The following is a 15,305-nucleotide window of genomic DNA, read 5'->3' as shown; positions in this document are numbered from 1 at the left end:
ATTGCACCGATGCCTGCCGACCACCCAGATAATTTGCGGCCCACCTTTTAAGACATGGGGGAAGGGTAGACCCTTCCAGGTCTTGCAGTAACGAGCCATGGTTGACCGTATCAAAAGCTTTTGATAGGTCTAACGCTACGAGTACTGTTCTATGATGGGGATATTGATTCAAACCGCAATTTATCTGGGTGGCAATGACATTTAGCGCGGAGGTAGTGCTATGGAGTTTTCTGAAGCCATGCTGATGAGGGGCTAGCTGCAAATATGCTTGGAAATAAGGGAGCAAAATGGCTTCAAGCGTCTTTGCCACTGGCGATAGGAGAGATATCGGACGATATGACTCACCTACGTTAGCTGGTTTCCCAGGCTTTAGTAGCGGGACCACCTTGGCCATTTTCCATTTCTCGGGTATGACAAAGGTGGAAAGAGACAGGTTGAAGACATGCGCTAAATATTTGAAACCCTCTTTCCCTAGGTTTTTAAGCATCGGCATGGCTATGCCGTCTGGGCCCACTGCTTTGGATGGTTTAGCGCGACCAATGGCGTCCTCAACCTCTCTAGCGGTGATGGTAATTGGTGACGCGCTGAGTTTGTGTTTATGTGCGTGTCTATTGGCTCTCCGTCTATCTTTGTCGACCGTAGGATGCATTATATATTGTCGGCAGAAAGCGCTCGCGCATTTTTTCGCATCCGACAGCACCTTATCGCCAAAGGCGATGGAAACTTTGTCTTTGTGCTTAGTCGGATTCCATAGGGACTTTACGGTGGACCAAAGTTTACCTACACCGGTAGAGAGGTTACAACCTCTTAGGTGCTCTTCCCATTTCGCCCGCTTGTGTTCGTCCACAAGCAATCTGATGCGTTGGTTTATATCCCTTATTTGGGGGTCGCCTGGATCAAGCTGTCTTATAAGGTCGCGTTCCCTCGCTAAGCTCGCGGCCTCCGCCGGGAAGTGGGGCCGGATTTCGGGAATTCTCCCGGCGGGAATGAAATGTGCCGAGGCGGATTCAATGACCTTACGGAAGGCACGCTCCCCTTGGCGGGCATCAGTCGGGATAGGGAGGGCAGCAAAGCTGCTGTCTGTTGCAGATTTATATTCTTCCCACTTTCCTTTTTTGAAATTTATGAAAGTGCGTTTTTCGGTGACGATGAAGTCGGCGGTACGCTCGAACGAAATAAGTATGGGCAGGTGGTCGGATGCCAATGTTACCATCGGCTGCCAGTTGACGCAGTTTACGAGTTCTGCGCTCACGATTGAGATATCTGGCGAGCTATGACAGCTTCCTACCATACGTGTGGGGGCGTCTCCGTTTATTGTGCAGAACGTCGTTTCGTCTATTTGATCCGCCAACATCTCACCCCTACTGTCCGCCCGCAAGTTTGAATGCCATAGGTCGTGATGGGCATTGAAATCGCCTAAGATAATGCGATTGTTGCCAGTGAGTAAGGCCTCGATATTAGGGCGGTATCCACTGGGGCAACAGGTGACAGGAGGGATGTAGATGTTGATGATTTCTAGATTTGCATCGCCTGACCGGACAGATAGGCCTTGACGTTCTAAGACATTGTCACTGCGGTCGATGCCAGGATCAAATATATGATATTGCACAGAGTGGTGTATAATAAACGCGAGGCCGCCTCCATTTCCGCTCTCGCGGTCTTTCCTGTGGACATTATAACCAGAGCAGGTCTGCAATGCAGATCTTGCTGTGAGTTTAGTCTCTTGAATCGCAGCAATGCGGATGTTGTGCCGCTTCATGAAATCGACTATCTCCGTAATCTTCCCAGTTAGTCCATTACAGTTGAACTGCAGAACTCTGAAGTGCATGAGGGGTGACGCCGCCACTCTAGGGGTAAGTGAGGGGTGACTACGCCTAGGTTGTGGAAAGCCAGGACGCAATTGCTGTTGTGGCCTTGGGACTGGGCGCCCTTGGGCAAGCATTGGGGTACCCGGATGATTTGGGTTTGCGACCTGGCAACATGGCGCGATGAAACCCGTCGAGGGGTTGCCGTCGCGGAGACCAGAACATCTAGGAAAGTGGCACCACCCAAGGCAGGAGCTGCATTGAGCGGATGTTTCAAACCTATATATTCTGTGCTGGCAGACGGTGCAAACGGAGGCAGGGACTAAGAGTCTGTTTCCCTGACCTGCAGGATTGCTGCCAGAAAAGAGGGGGGAGAAGAAGACGGGGGCAGGGGCTGATGCTCAGCATTGCTACCAGCTCTACTACGAAGGTAGTAGTTATGAGTGGTATCAGCTGTTTGAGTTGCTGGCGCCGTGGGGCGCGAGCAGCAGCGGGTACTTGTTGTGGCTTGCTGAGCAGCGAAGCTGCTGGAAGGTAGTGGGGATACGCTTAGGCGTAGACTACGGGACGGCCTTGGGCGTGAGCAGCAAGGAGCCACAAAAGATTTATAAAAGTTACGTGGACGTCGGGTTTTGGGATCAAGCCCAGAACAACCTGTCCGATGCAGCCATCCCTTGCACGAGACACACTGAACAGAGTATGACCGTCCTAAAAAGATTCTTTTCTGGCAAATGCAGCAAAACCATTTCTCAGGACCGGGGTCAGGAGACGGACCCGGATTGGGTTCGATACCTTCCCGAAGTAAGAGAATATGTAGCAGTCCTGCTGCAAGGAGCTGCTGGGAGGATGACAATTTGTGGGAGGGACGAAACAAATTAAATGGGGTCACACTGAAATGACAGTCCTTGGTCGGGAAAAATCCCGAGTCGCTCCGGTACATAGAACCGACTGCCTTGGGAAGCGTGCTATGGCACTGCATTACCGACAGTTGCTACCATACGCCCGATGGCAGCGCAAGATGTAAGTTTTAATTGATTGATAGAACAGCTGATTTCTGCTGATATTTGATAAGATACTTTTATATTGGTTTCGCAAGATGCGCACGGGTCCGGCTCGTATTACATATATACACATTAGCTAATACAAATCAAGATATTTATTCTATAGTTTCTTCCAATTTCTCTTTCTTTCGCGATGCGTTTTTGTATACTTTGTTTTTTGCTATCTTGAAACCTTTTCGCATTTCATTTTCGAATTCAGGAAAAGTCATATTCTTCTTCTTTATAGCCTCTGTAGAATAAGATGTATTAAATTATAATATTTGAAACTTGAAATAATTTCAATTTAATTTACCAAACACATATGTATGAAAAAATTTGATCTTATTCAAAGCTTTTTTCTGCTTTTTACCATCCCAGTTGACTTCGAGCAATAGTTTCTCCGTGAAGAGTATAGGTATAGATTTGAATATTTCTACTCTTCCAAGGTGCGTCTTTAGGTATTCCAACTGAGGTGTTGTATATTGATAAAAAGGGCTATAATAAAGCATAATCAAGTTAATAAATACTTACTAATTCCTCTTTAGGATATTTATATAATGTTTCTTCCACATCTTCTATTTCTTCAATCGATCGAAACGGAAGAATTTTGTAGTCAACTGAATCTGTTAAACACTGCGCTCCAAGTCTCTTGATCAATTGGTTTTGTGCTATCATTTGTTTGTAAAGCACTTCATTTCGTTCCATCACTTCTTTGTGTCTCTCTTCATTTCTTTTACATTCCTCATCCATCTTTCTTTTTAAATTTGCTACTAAAATTTGATTTAACTAAGTGATTTTTTCATAGAGATGTGTTAAAAAAGTTTACCTTCCTTCAATAAATTGCCTACAGTCTGTTCTGAAGCACTGCTAATACTGTAAATATACACATACATATATTCTAATACATACCCTGCAAAAATCGTGTGACCAAAAACGCACACAGCCACACGAATTTTTGACAGGGGTGACGATTTGGAATGAAAAATTGTGCAAATAAAATAGCATGCTGACAAATTTTGCTTTCCCACAATGTATCGTGCTCTCTCGCACCTATTATTTTCATAGGGATAGCAAAATAAGTCATTTTTGCGTGCAAAAAATCGGCCATTTCTAATTCTGCAGAAAAGTGGAAAATTGTTTCAGTTTGTGTGATTTACATTTTGCAGAAATTAATATACGCATTCTTTAATATTTTTTGGTCTACTAAAGGGTGTTTTAGCAAAAAAAAACTCATCAATGTGTGCATGTTTATAAAGAAAGAAAGTGAAATATGTAATTGCATAGTATAAATAATCGTGAGCAATTCTAATGCAGAATAGTAAATTTTGATTTCCACATACATACAAGAAAAAAAAGATTAGAAAATTCGGTGTAAAAAAACGGCTATGTGTGCAATAAAATAGCCTCTCTTGTTGAGATACACCTCCATGGTCTCCATTAATTATTGTGACGGAGGTGTGTTTGCAGCAGCAAAGTGAACCCAAACAGTGTAGGTCGTGGTGGTTGTTGTTCGTGGTCCGCATCAACTGGACCAGGTGGGGCAATGACGCCACATCCAGTTATACCAAGGTATATACCACAACAGCAACCGGGTAATGCAAGGCCACGATAGCAGCAGCAACAACCTCCCAAGGCTGGCTATCATCGTTGATTTATAAAAAAACAGTGTTTTGCATCTTTAACGCTTAAATATTTCCTCTGTTGAAACAGTTTCCACGATTCACTGTTCAACGAAAGCAGCAACCAGCGTATGCCACCACCGAACAGCTGATAACAAAAACTTGGATGCACAGCAGTTTAAAGCCAAAATGGAAGTTGAGGAAATATCTGAAAATAAGGTAAATATATGTTTCGCGTTATTAACAAAATCGCCATAAATTTTATGAATTAACAGATCGCTACGAACGACAAAGCACCCGAACGTGTGATCAAAGAAAGCACTACAGAAATTATTGCCGGCGGGGCCGTATTCTACAAGCCAGTACAAGAATTTAATCGTGATTTAAGTATTTCAGTACTTAATGTATACTCAAAGCGGTTGATAAGAGAGCGGGAAGCGGCGGCGCATAAAAATCCACAAAATAAAAAGGAAAACAAGCAATGCTAATGACAAGAAACCATACACGGCTGGTGGTGTAAAATACGACGATGGACTGCGAATATTGGAAGCGCTTGCTGCAGGAGGTTTACGTAGCATAAGTTATGCAAAAGAAGTAGCAGGCGTGCGTGAAATTGTTGCAAATGATCTATCTAAGGTGGTAGTAGATTCCATTAGCGTAAATATGCGACACAATGGAGTGGAACATTTAATTGTGCCAAGCGAAGGGGATGTAATGTAGGTTTGATATACGAATCAATAGCTAGTGATTTAACTGTAATAATCAATAATAAAATTCGCAATAGGACTCTCATGTACCTTTCAACTTCATATGAGAAGCGTTTCGATGTTATAGACCTAGATCCTTATGGTTGTCCGAATCGGTTTCTGGATGGCGCTATACAATCACTGACGAGTGGGGGTTCATTACTTGTAACTGCGATTGATATGGCTGTGCAAATATAGTTCTGTGCCTTTGCGTATGAAATGCTGCCATGAGATGGGATTGCGTATACTATTGCATTGCATTGAAACGCACTCTAATCGTTATGGAAAATATATTGAGCCACTTTTGAGCATTTCTGCCAATTTTTATATACGCGTATTTGTGCGTATGTATAGTAGTCAAGCGAAGTGTAAATATAGCATGAGGTTGGTATACAGCATTTTGGCCTTTTACCACAATCCAATTACTTACCATATCTTTATATTATGAACACAGCAAACAATGAATGGTATTTCAATGCACTGGTTGTGATACCTATACGCTACAGCCTATGGGTATTGTAAAAAGCAAGATCTCAGATAAAGGCAATGCGGAAGTAAAATTCGGTATACCAACTGGACCAAATGTTAATACAAATTGTGCGCATTGCGGTGATAAACATCATGTAAGTTTCAACTATCCCACTTAAGTATTTAAACTCGAATAAATCAAATTATTTCCTTCTTACTTAATTGGTGCTTAACCGTTTAAACGGTTATGTCCGTTCAAAAAGGCTCGTCAGTCGCTTTTTCAGAGGGTTATAGATGGGCGGTCCACTTTGGTCGCATCCCATACATGATCCAACGTTTGTTGAAGAATTGCTACAAATCATAGAAGAAAAACCGCTAAGTGATTTGGACACACAACGTCGTTTAAAAGGTGTGTTATCGGCGGTATGCCTGAACTTGTATTGGGTACCTGAGTTTTTATGTAAAAAATATTCATCATATCCAACATCAATACCTCGCATTCAATTGTGGACGCTGTACGCACTACATTGGGTTCACGTAATATGGACAAGCATATTGTTGATTCCAGTGGTAAGGCCACAATTTCAAATGATGTGGCAACCATTAAGAAACTATTGGATAAAATAATAACACAACGTAGCGTGCTCAAGAGGTATAAGCTTATCTGGAAAAGATATTTCGTAACGAAAACCCTGGAAGATTACCGCGTCTTGTCTGCTTTGGTTCAACAAAATATAACTTGGATGTTTGTTGCTCTTTTTCAATTTTCCTGAATACAAATGTCTGGATTGGAAAAATTTCAAGCAAATAAAGCTTGGCGTGCAAAAGTCAAGAAATTACTTGTCATGCAACGGTAAATGCTTATAAATATATCATTAAAATTGTATGCTTGTTTATGATGAGACATTTGAGTGAGCACGGAGATGGATGTTTTAAATACTGTAGAGTAAATTGGGTTACTATATAAGAATTTGAAATTTTTCCAAATCTTTGACTAAAAAGTAGCTACTAGCTTGTAGAACTTTATTACTATACTTTTAAAAAGATAAATCACTTTAGCATGGTAATATATACCTATTATTAAAAATTAATACAAACAATATCTTCAACATTTTTTTCTCGATTCACGAACACATTTAGAAAGGCTACAACGCCTGCTAAAGAGCCGGTACCTTGCCAACGCTTTAGGTTGGATTTAGAGGAGGATCTACAAACTTTGCTAGAAGCACGCGCAGCTCCTCGTGTAGCGAATGTAGATCAACACGAAAGTAACGTTGCTGTTAGCGGAAATACAATGAACAAAATATTTGAAATGGAGGATGAAAATAAATCCAACAATGCAAACACTATAAAGAGGATTCCTTATAATTTTTCAACTAAGGCATCTTGTGACGAAACTATATTCGAATGCCAACAGTAACGTACGTCTGATGAAAGTTTTATGGCTTTGGAAAAAATGTGTGATAAAACAGCATCCGATCCGGACAGCACACTATTTAAGTACATACATAGCGAGAACAAGGATATGGTTAAAGAAGATGCTAAAAAGCGCAGCGCCGATGGAAACTATTTTAAAATCCCTTGTAAACAAGGTAAGTGAATATACAACATATTGAAAATTGATAAGATTGCGTGGTATAAATTTAATAATATAATCGTAGAACTACAAGAAATAGATGAAGAAGCACAATCACTGCAACGTCTATTGCATGACTTATGCGTACAGGAGCAGCATCAATTGGATAATGAAACTCCTTTAAAAAGTATTGATGTAACACTACTAGAAGATAATGAAGCGCCATCTAAAATGTGGGACTCCACAATAGTGGGCGATACCACTTTACAAACTTCACCTTTGAAATTGATGAGACTTCTCAGACCATCTAATATACTAGAGGAAAATTGCGAAGATCAGTCTAATAGTTCCTTGGGTGGTGATGATGCATCATCACACATAAGCTTTTAAAGCGCTCAAAAAGGCAGTGAAACTTCAGCGACAACAAGCTTTTAAAAAAAAAGCTTTACCTACACTCTAAATCTACGCCGTCATATACGTACTCATACCGGTGGAAAACTATACAAATGCGAATACTGCGAATGCACCTTTGCTGTAAGCGGTCCAGTGCTGTCGCATTTACGTACACATCTGGGCAAAAATATTCATAGATGTGAGTTTTTCCCATCAACTTTTCCTCACTTTACGGAGTTACGTACGCATTTAACTACGCACAAAGACGAAGATTCAGAAACCCGGGAGCGAAATATGACAGCCTTAAAGGAGGAGGAGGCTAAATTAAAGCAAAATTTGGCCACTAAAATTCAGCAGCCGCCAAAACCCAAACGAAAATATACGTGCAATTTCTACAACAAGGGTAAAGGTTTATAAGACTGTGATTGTAAATGATATTCATTTTACTGATCGTTAATTCACAGATTTTACAACTTCATCTAAGCTAAAGCGCCATATACGTATGCATACCGGCGAGCGACCATACTCGCGCTCAGAGTGTGGGAAATCATTCTCATTGAAATCGTAAGAATATACAATAGGGTTCAGAGTTTGAATGGCTGGCAGTTAAAAATGGATTTATTTTAAAAGTTAATAAAAAAACTTATATCTAAACATATCCGTAAAACGAAAGACACAAAAACAAAAGCTCAGTAAAAATGGGACAACTGAATGAAACCTTACATCCATATCGCCTGCTGATTGGAATATCATCCGGTTGTTGTTGTAGCAGTTAGGTGGGGCGAAGCACTGCTACAACAATATCACCCGGTCTCGGGTGCCGTTTCGAAAAGCACCTTTCTCAGAAAATATTTGAATAACCCCGTATATTAGAAAAGCCCTATCACAGAATTCGGTTGAAGAATGCCCTAACTCAGATTTGGCTTCAAAAATGACCGATCTGAGCTCAAATACAACACATTTTGACAATAGCTGGAATGTTTATTCTAAGATAGGGCGTTCTTCAAACGAATTCTGAGAAAGGAAGTTTTTGGAACGGCAGCCGAGATTTGGTGATATTCCACTCAGCAGCCGATATGAATATATGGTAAGTCTCATTTTTACCGACCTTTCCTTTTTAAAAATGTGCTTAACAAAACTTTTTTCTTTTAATGCACTCTTAAAATGAATCCATAAGCACTGTAACGTTAACAACTTTTTCATACTTGTTTTTTGATTTGTATTGAGAGTGGCGATTTTAATATTAGAACGGCTAATTTAGACAATTAAAATAACAAAAATTACTACAAAGCCAAATTTTAGTGAGGACATCAAGTTTACCATAAAAATATTAAAATTAAAAGTCCCCATCTATCCTATTCGAGCTAAAAAAAAATTACTCGAGGTCAAAGGTCATTGCCTTAATAGCACCGCAGAAAAATTCCTCCAATTCTTTTCTCCTAGAGAGAACAATAATTGGGGAATAGGAATTTCGAAAATAATGAAAGGGGTGTTAGAGGCGTTGGTTCCACATTACAATTAAAGAGATGGTTGGTGTCATGTGGGGACACATTGCAAGCGGGGCATACATTTTGTATGTCGGGGTTGATTCTGGATAGGTAAGAGTTTAACCTGTTACAGTATCCAGAACGAAGTTGAGCTAGAGTGACTCGCTTTTCTCTGGGGAGTATGCGTTCCTCTTCCGCGAGGTTTGGATACTTTTCTTTGAGTACTGGATTCACCGGGCAATTCCTAGCTTATGCTACCGACGCTTGTTTATGGAGTTCACCAAGGACCTGCTTGTGTTTTTTCGCTTCATACGGCTGGGTTCTCAGGAGCCGTATTTCCTCAAAATGCTTACGGAGATAACTCCTTAGACCCCTAGGCGGTGCTGGTTGTCCAATTAGATGTCTGTTGGGATGCTCAGGTTTCTGGGTATTCAACAGGAACTGTTTGGTCAGCATCTCATTTCTCTCCCTGATGGGGAGTATTCTCGCCTCATTATGCAGATGGTGTTCTGGGGACATAAGAAGACAGCCCGTGGCAATTCTGAGAGCAGTATTTTGGCAGGCCTGTAGCATCTTCCAGTGGGTAATTTTTAGGCTTGGCGACCATATGGTTGACGCATAGCACTTAATCGGCTGGCTAATTGCTTTGTGTGTAGTCATGAGCGTTTCTTTATCCTTTCGCCAGGTACTGCCAGCGAGGGATTTGAGGATTTTGGTACGGCTCTGATTTCTCGGAACAATTGCGGCTGCGTGCTCACCAAAATGTAGATCCTGATGAAAGTCACACCCAAAATTTTAAGGTGTAAGACAGTCGGTAGGGTAATGTCATATGGTCGACATTTGGCGCGGCCATGTTTTAAATAAGATCACCGATGATTTGGTTGGTTACAATATCAGGTTTCGCGAGGCGACAAAACTGGAGAGATTGGGGAGATAGCTGTTTATTTTATTACAAAGCTCATCGGTGTAGGAAACAATAGCATAGGTGTAGAAGCAATAGTGACTCCTGGTGGTAAAGGTAGCTATTGATATGTAGAAGTTAAACAGAAATTTGATGAATATGAGTTTTTTTTAAGTTATTGCCAAAAAGCGTTGAGGATTTTTAATATCTTACGAGGTACCTTGGTCTCAAGGTCCCAAATTGGACCAGGCCTAAGTTAGGAGCGGTGACCTTACAGGAGAAACCTTGCACAAAATATATAGGAATCATCCTAGACAGTAAGCTGTCATGGAAGCTCAACGTGGAGGAGAGGGTCAAGAAGGCCTCAACGGCACTCTATGCATGTAAAAGAATGCTGGGGTGTACGTGGGGCCTATCGCCCTCTCTTTCTCATTGGGTTTTTACAGCGATTGTAAGCCCTATTCTATACTATGGAGTTCTTGTTTGGTGGAAAGCCACACAAAAAACAACATACCTCAAAAAATTAGAGGGATATGCAGACTATCGATGCTTTGCATTGCGGGAGCCCTGAAAACAACCCCGACGGCTGCACTGTATGCCATTCTGCACATTCCACCTGTAGACCTGGTAGCAAAGAACAAAGCGTTAACGACCGCAACCAGGCTCGATGCTTCGGGTCAGCTTGAGCGCCGACCATATGGCCATAGTAGTATAGCGTCCTCAGTCACAAGACGAACAGACTACATGATTCCCTACCTGCACTTTGAGGGAGATCTTAAGGCCACAATAGAGGTGGACGGTTGGCGCAAGGGTGCGCAAATGGCGGACGAGGCGGTACATGTGTACACCGATGGTTCCAAAATAGTGGAAGGAGTAGGGTCTGCGGTATACTGCGCTGATCCGGAATTAAGCAGATCCTACAGGCTGCCGGATTACTGTAGCGTTTTCCAAGCGGAAATATTAGCCGTAACCAAAGCAGTAGAAACCCTGGAAGAGAATAGCTTAAGCTGCAACCGTGTTAACTTTTATATTGACAGTCAAGCCGCAATTAAGGCAATAATCTCGCATAGCACAGCATCTAAATGCGTGTTAGAGTGTAAGCAGTCTCTGGAGAGAATCGGGACAGGGAGAAGCATACATCTATATTGGGGCATATGGGAATAGATGGGAATGAAAAAGCGGACGAATTAGCTAAAAAGGGCGCATCCCTTGAAGCTTGCTCCGTAGACGTCCCAATTAGATTGGGCGAGATTAAGCGAAGGCGAGAGGTGCACATGATCGACCAAGCAGGAAAGGCGTGGGTTCAAGCGCGGGGCTGTAAAGTGTCGAAGATTATGTGTAGGTCTTACAACCTTAGACTAACACAGTTGCTTCTATCATTAAAAAGAGAGGACTGTAGACTCATGACGGGTATTCTGACTGGACACTGCCTTCTGGCGTCACATGCCTTTAAATTAGGCTTGGTCAGTGATAGCAGGTGTAGGAAGTGCGGGTTGGAGGAGGAAACGATCGAGCACGTTCTGTGCTCGTGCCCTGCACTTGCCAGGCTAAGACTCCAGCTATTAGGAGTGATACAGCTGTCAGATCTATAAGCAGCAAGTGGCTTAAGTCCTAGGAAGCTACTAGTATTTGCCAAGAGGACGCAGTTATTTTATAACATAGGTTGTTGTTGTTGTTGTGGCTGGTTTTTGATAGGGTTTTTCAGTTTGGTCGTTAAAACATACTTCTGGTAACACTACGGACTCAATCAGTCTATGTGAGGTCCTCATGGACCGGCCAGTTCAACCTACCTACCTTCGTACATGTTTCTAAGAATGAAGAATGAGACCTATTCAAACTTCGCTATACTTTAACATACGATACTTTACCCCATTTTAACACAACTATCATTTATTGATTTTATTAAATTTTATAAAATGTTTCTTCCTCCACAGTTCCATTTCCGTATTGGATTGTCAAATGGCTTTCGCATTTTCTCCATCAATAACTGACAAGGTGGAAAAAATCTATGCGCGTAAATCGCAACATATCTTGGTCGAGCGTTTCTTCAAAAGCTCTCTAGTGGTGATGGTGACAGCAGAAAAACCCAACTGTTTACAAATGTTACAATATATCAATTGCGTCTACGGCTCAAATACCCACAGTATATGAATGAATCGAACGCACCTAATTGTCTGCCTAACGGATAGTATACATATTCATCAAATCGAAAATATTGCATCAAACGAACTGGGTCTGAATACTGAAACAGTACACATATTCAAAATCGATGAGGAGGCTGTGATGATGGTATAGGGTGAGTTGTTGAATAACATACGAAAACCACTTTAACCCATCTATATATTTGCATTACAGCTAAAGCTTTACAAACAGCAGAAATTGCTGGCGCCAAGCAATTGGAAAAGGCAGTGAAGCATTCATCACACTGTACGGATGGTGTAAAGTTAGAAACTGCTGTTGTAACAGCTGCCACCAACACAACGGTCATCTCTACTTCGCCGAGTAACGGCTCGTCCGACTATCTATCGATGACAGTATAATCATATCTTTTGCCAACACAGGATAGCGATGTGCTTGCACAGGAAAAGATTTCAATTGGAAAACAAAAACCAATTAAGAGAGTTTATTTATTATTAAAGTATTTACTTTTCTTTATATCAACAGTATTAATTTAAGTTGCAATATCACGTGCATATATAATAAGGGATGTGATACGATTGCTGTCGGAATTAGATTTGAAACCAATCAATACTCCTGCTAAGGGTTGTAGAATTATTGCTTGAATAATTAGATTTAGAACAATAATAAGTCTGACTTAATTACAAGTCGTACATTTTTAAATTCATCAATTACGACAGCAATCGGATTCTACGACACCTTTGAATATTCTTGATCTGAAAAAAGAGTAAACCTAATCTGAATTTCTACTAAGCTTTCAGTTGTAGATTATTCAAATAATTGGAGTTTTTTCTAAAGCTTAAAATTATTTTCTGCTCGCTTAGAAAAGATTTCAATTGGAAAACAAAAACCAATTAAGAGAGTTTATGTTATTAATAAAGTACGTACTTTTCTTTATATGAACTGTATTAATTTAAGTTACAATTTCATGTGCATATATAATAAAGTATGTCGTGGTACGATTGCTGTTGGAATTAGATTTGAAACCAATCAATACTCCTGCTATGGGTTGCAGAATTATTGCTTGAATGATTAGATTTAGAACAATAATAAGTCTGAGTCAATTACTAGTCGTACATTTTTAAGTTCATCAATTACGACAGCAATCGGATCCACGACACCTTTGAATATTCTTGATCTGAATTTCTACTAAGCTTTAAGTTGTAGATTATTCAAATAACTGGAGTTTTGTCTAAAGCTTAATATTATTTTTTTGCTCGCTTAGAAGAGATTGGAAAACAAAAACCAATTAAGCGAGTTTATTTATTATTAAAGTTCTTCTGTTTTATATGAACTGGATTAATATAAGTTCCAATTTCATGTACATATATAATAATATTGAAAATAATAAATATTGAAAATAATAAATATTGAAAATTCAATTTTTTTGGTTCATATTTTATTCATATGGCTGCTCCAGGTAAAGTAAATCTGCAGGTAAAATTCACGTTATATGGCGGTTATATAAATGGTAAAACCGCAGTAAAATTGATTGTCAAATGGCTCGAAAATGTAGAGTGAAGTGACGGAAAAATGACCGCCAATTGACGAGCATTGTGACGTGTGTGAGCAGCACAGTGCTATGCTCACATCCTATAAGTGGGAGCGGAATGCACGATCACATTAATAGGAACGAAACGGAAAATTTGGTCACAAAAGTTCATCACGCCCATGCAAACGTGACTATGAATATAACCTCTGCAGAAAGTCACAATGACCGTAAAATGACTAGTAAAATGACGTGGAGCGTTTTTGCAGGGTATTTTAGTGTAGGTAATAGGGTTGTTACCTTTTGCGGTGCTGTAACATTTTTTTGTAAAAATGTATCTAAATACTTCAGACACTATACATCTGCTCACTAAAGACCTTTGCACAATACTAAAAGTATTACAAAACCAAATTTGTGAAGTTTTCCAAGAATGTAGGTATGTACATATCTAATACAACAACGTGTTGAAATTCTATAGAATGAATTGTTCAAACATACTTTTTCACTCATACAGAATGCATTATTCGTGTATGCATACTCGTACATTTGACTTCATCCAAGGTGGAATGTGTTATATACACACATACATATGTATGCATGGAAAAATACTCTTGCGTCGCAGTTCATATATATACAGTGCTTCACACCGAAAATGGGACAGAAAGAAGTTAGGATGAAATCTTACAATAGCCGTGTTTTTTTCATATACCGTATATACATCTACATTTGCAGGTAAAAATACGCTTATCATCACTTAGATAATGTTTAGGAGACCCATCTAGCGGCAATTATTGAAGACTCGCGGCAGTGGTTAAATAACTAGACACGCACCTTTGTTGGCCATAGTATATCATAACCTATAGCTGAATCGGTTGCGGTGAATAGTAGACACCCACCATTTTTAGAGGTGAAACATCGACACATATTTCAGTTGCATCTGAGTATAATGCGTATTGAAATTTAGGAGTACTAATTTTCTGCGCAGCAATTTCATAAGTGTAGATAGAGTTATGCACTTGGCAGTCCATATATAGCTTAAGTGCATTGTATATAGATGTAAAAAAACACAGCTATTATGTACCCGGCCAGCAAACTACAATTCATATAATAAATTTAATCGCATTAGTTTATCAATCATCATATGGATCACATTGTTGTTGAATTTGCATGTTAAATCTCTATCCGTATCTGGTTCATGTTTCATTGGAACACGAAGAATATCGTCGGTACCATGGTTCAACTATATAGTTGGCTCATCTGTACATAAACAAAATATGTTAGTTCAGATTGTCAAAATATGCGTGTTGGTGTTGGTGCGAATGGTATGGAATGGAAACATAAAACTTAGCAGTTTTTGTATGTTGTAAGAAAATGTTGCCAATGTGTGGGTTTCATTTTGAGTTTGCCATCTCCTTCTGACAATCCCATCGCCCATGAAATGAAATGAATAAAATCAGCTGATGAGATGAGCCAACCATATAATTGAGCCATGGTCGGTACAATGCCAAAGAAACGAATGTGCAATTTTTGTTTAACCGAAATATTATATATGTCAAATTTTGCAAAGCCAAAACAACAAATGTGCATTTTTTTGAAAAACAAA

The 15,305-nt window shown here is 40.1% G+C and overlaps 4 protein-coding genes across 17 annotated transcripts in view; 2 read left to right on the top strand and 2 right to left on the bottom strand.

The window, feature by feature from the left end:
• LOC137244042 (uncharacterized) overlaps positions 1–15,305 on the bottom strand; it is a 460,752-nt gene that overhangs the window by 80,940 nt on the left and 364,507 nt on the right. The gene's annotated exons all lie outside the window — the stretch shown is intronic.
• The window catches only part of LOC137244038 (uncharacterized), a 290,995-nt gene that overhangs the window by 206,374 nt on the left and 69,316 nt on the right, over positions 1–15,305 (top strand). The gene's annotated exons all lie outside the window — the stretch shown is intronic.
• Positions 2,857–14,117, bottom strand: LOC137244044 (uncharacterized). 2 transcript variants are annotated; one of them, XM_067772508.1, is made up of 5 exons: positions 14,003–14,117; positions 3,672–3,718; positions 3,377–3,612; positions 3,159–3,312; positions 2,857–3,095 (listed from the first exon to the last, which is right to left on the bottom strand). In XM_067772508.1, the coding sequence occupies exons 1-5, from the start codon at positions 14,020–14,022 to the stop codon at positions 2,962–2,964; spliced, it is 591 nt and encodes a 196-aa protein (XP_067628609.1). In that variant the 5' UTR covers positions 14,023–14,117; the 3' UTR covers positions 2,857–2,961. The 2 variants fall into 2 exon arrangements, with proteins under 2 accessions (XP_067628609.1, XP_067628608.1); XM_067772507.1 differs by having other exon boundaries at positions 3,377–3,615; positions 14,003–14,111.
• On the top strand, positions 3,813–13,595 carry LOC137244045 (uncharacterized). Of its 6 annotated transcripts, none has more exons than XR_010950781.1 (9): positions 3,814–4,683; positions 4,740–5,180; positions 5,249–5,594; positions 5,665–5,833; positions 5,973–7,270; positions 7,340–8,050; positions 8,112–8,211; positions 11,970–12,331; positions 12,391–13,595. XR_010950781.1 is itself a non-coding variant. In XM_067772511.1 (9 exons), the coding sequence occupies exons 5-6, from the start codon at positions 7,120–7,122 to the stop codon at positions 7,642–7,644; spliced, it is 456 nt and encodes a 151-aa protein (XP_067628612.1). In that variant the 5' UTR covers positions 3,825–4,683; positions 4,740–5,180; positions 5,249–5,594; positions 5,665–5,833; positions 6,819–7,119; the 3' UTR covers positions 7,645–8,050; positions 8,112–8,211; positions 11,970–12,331; positions 12,391–13,595. The 6 variants fall into 6 exon arrangements, 3 of the variants coding, with proteins under 3 accessions (XP_067628612.1, XP_067628610.1, XP_067628611.1); XR_010950780.1 differs by having other exon boundaries at positions 3,815–4,683; positions 5,665–6,531; positions 6,819–7,270; XM_067772511.1 differs by having other exon boundaries at positions 3,825–4,683; positions 6,819–7,270.

This window comes from Eurosta solidaginis, chromosome 3 (assembly GCF_040869045.1).
Source record: "Eurosta solidaginis isolate ZX-2024a chromosome 3, ASM4086904v1, whole genome shotgun sequence".
NCBI classification, from domain to species: Eukaryota; Metazoa; Arthropoda; class Insecta; order Diptera; family Tephritidae; genus Eurosta; species Eurosta solidaginis.
The sequence above is the reverse complement of the archived record's forward strand: the minus strand, read 5'-3'. Positions and strand labels throughout refer to the sequence as shown.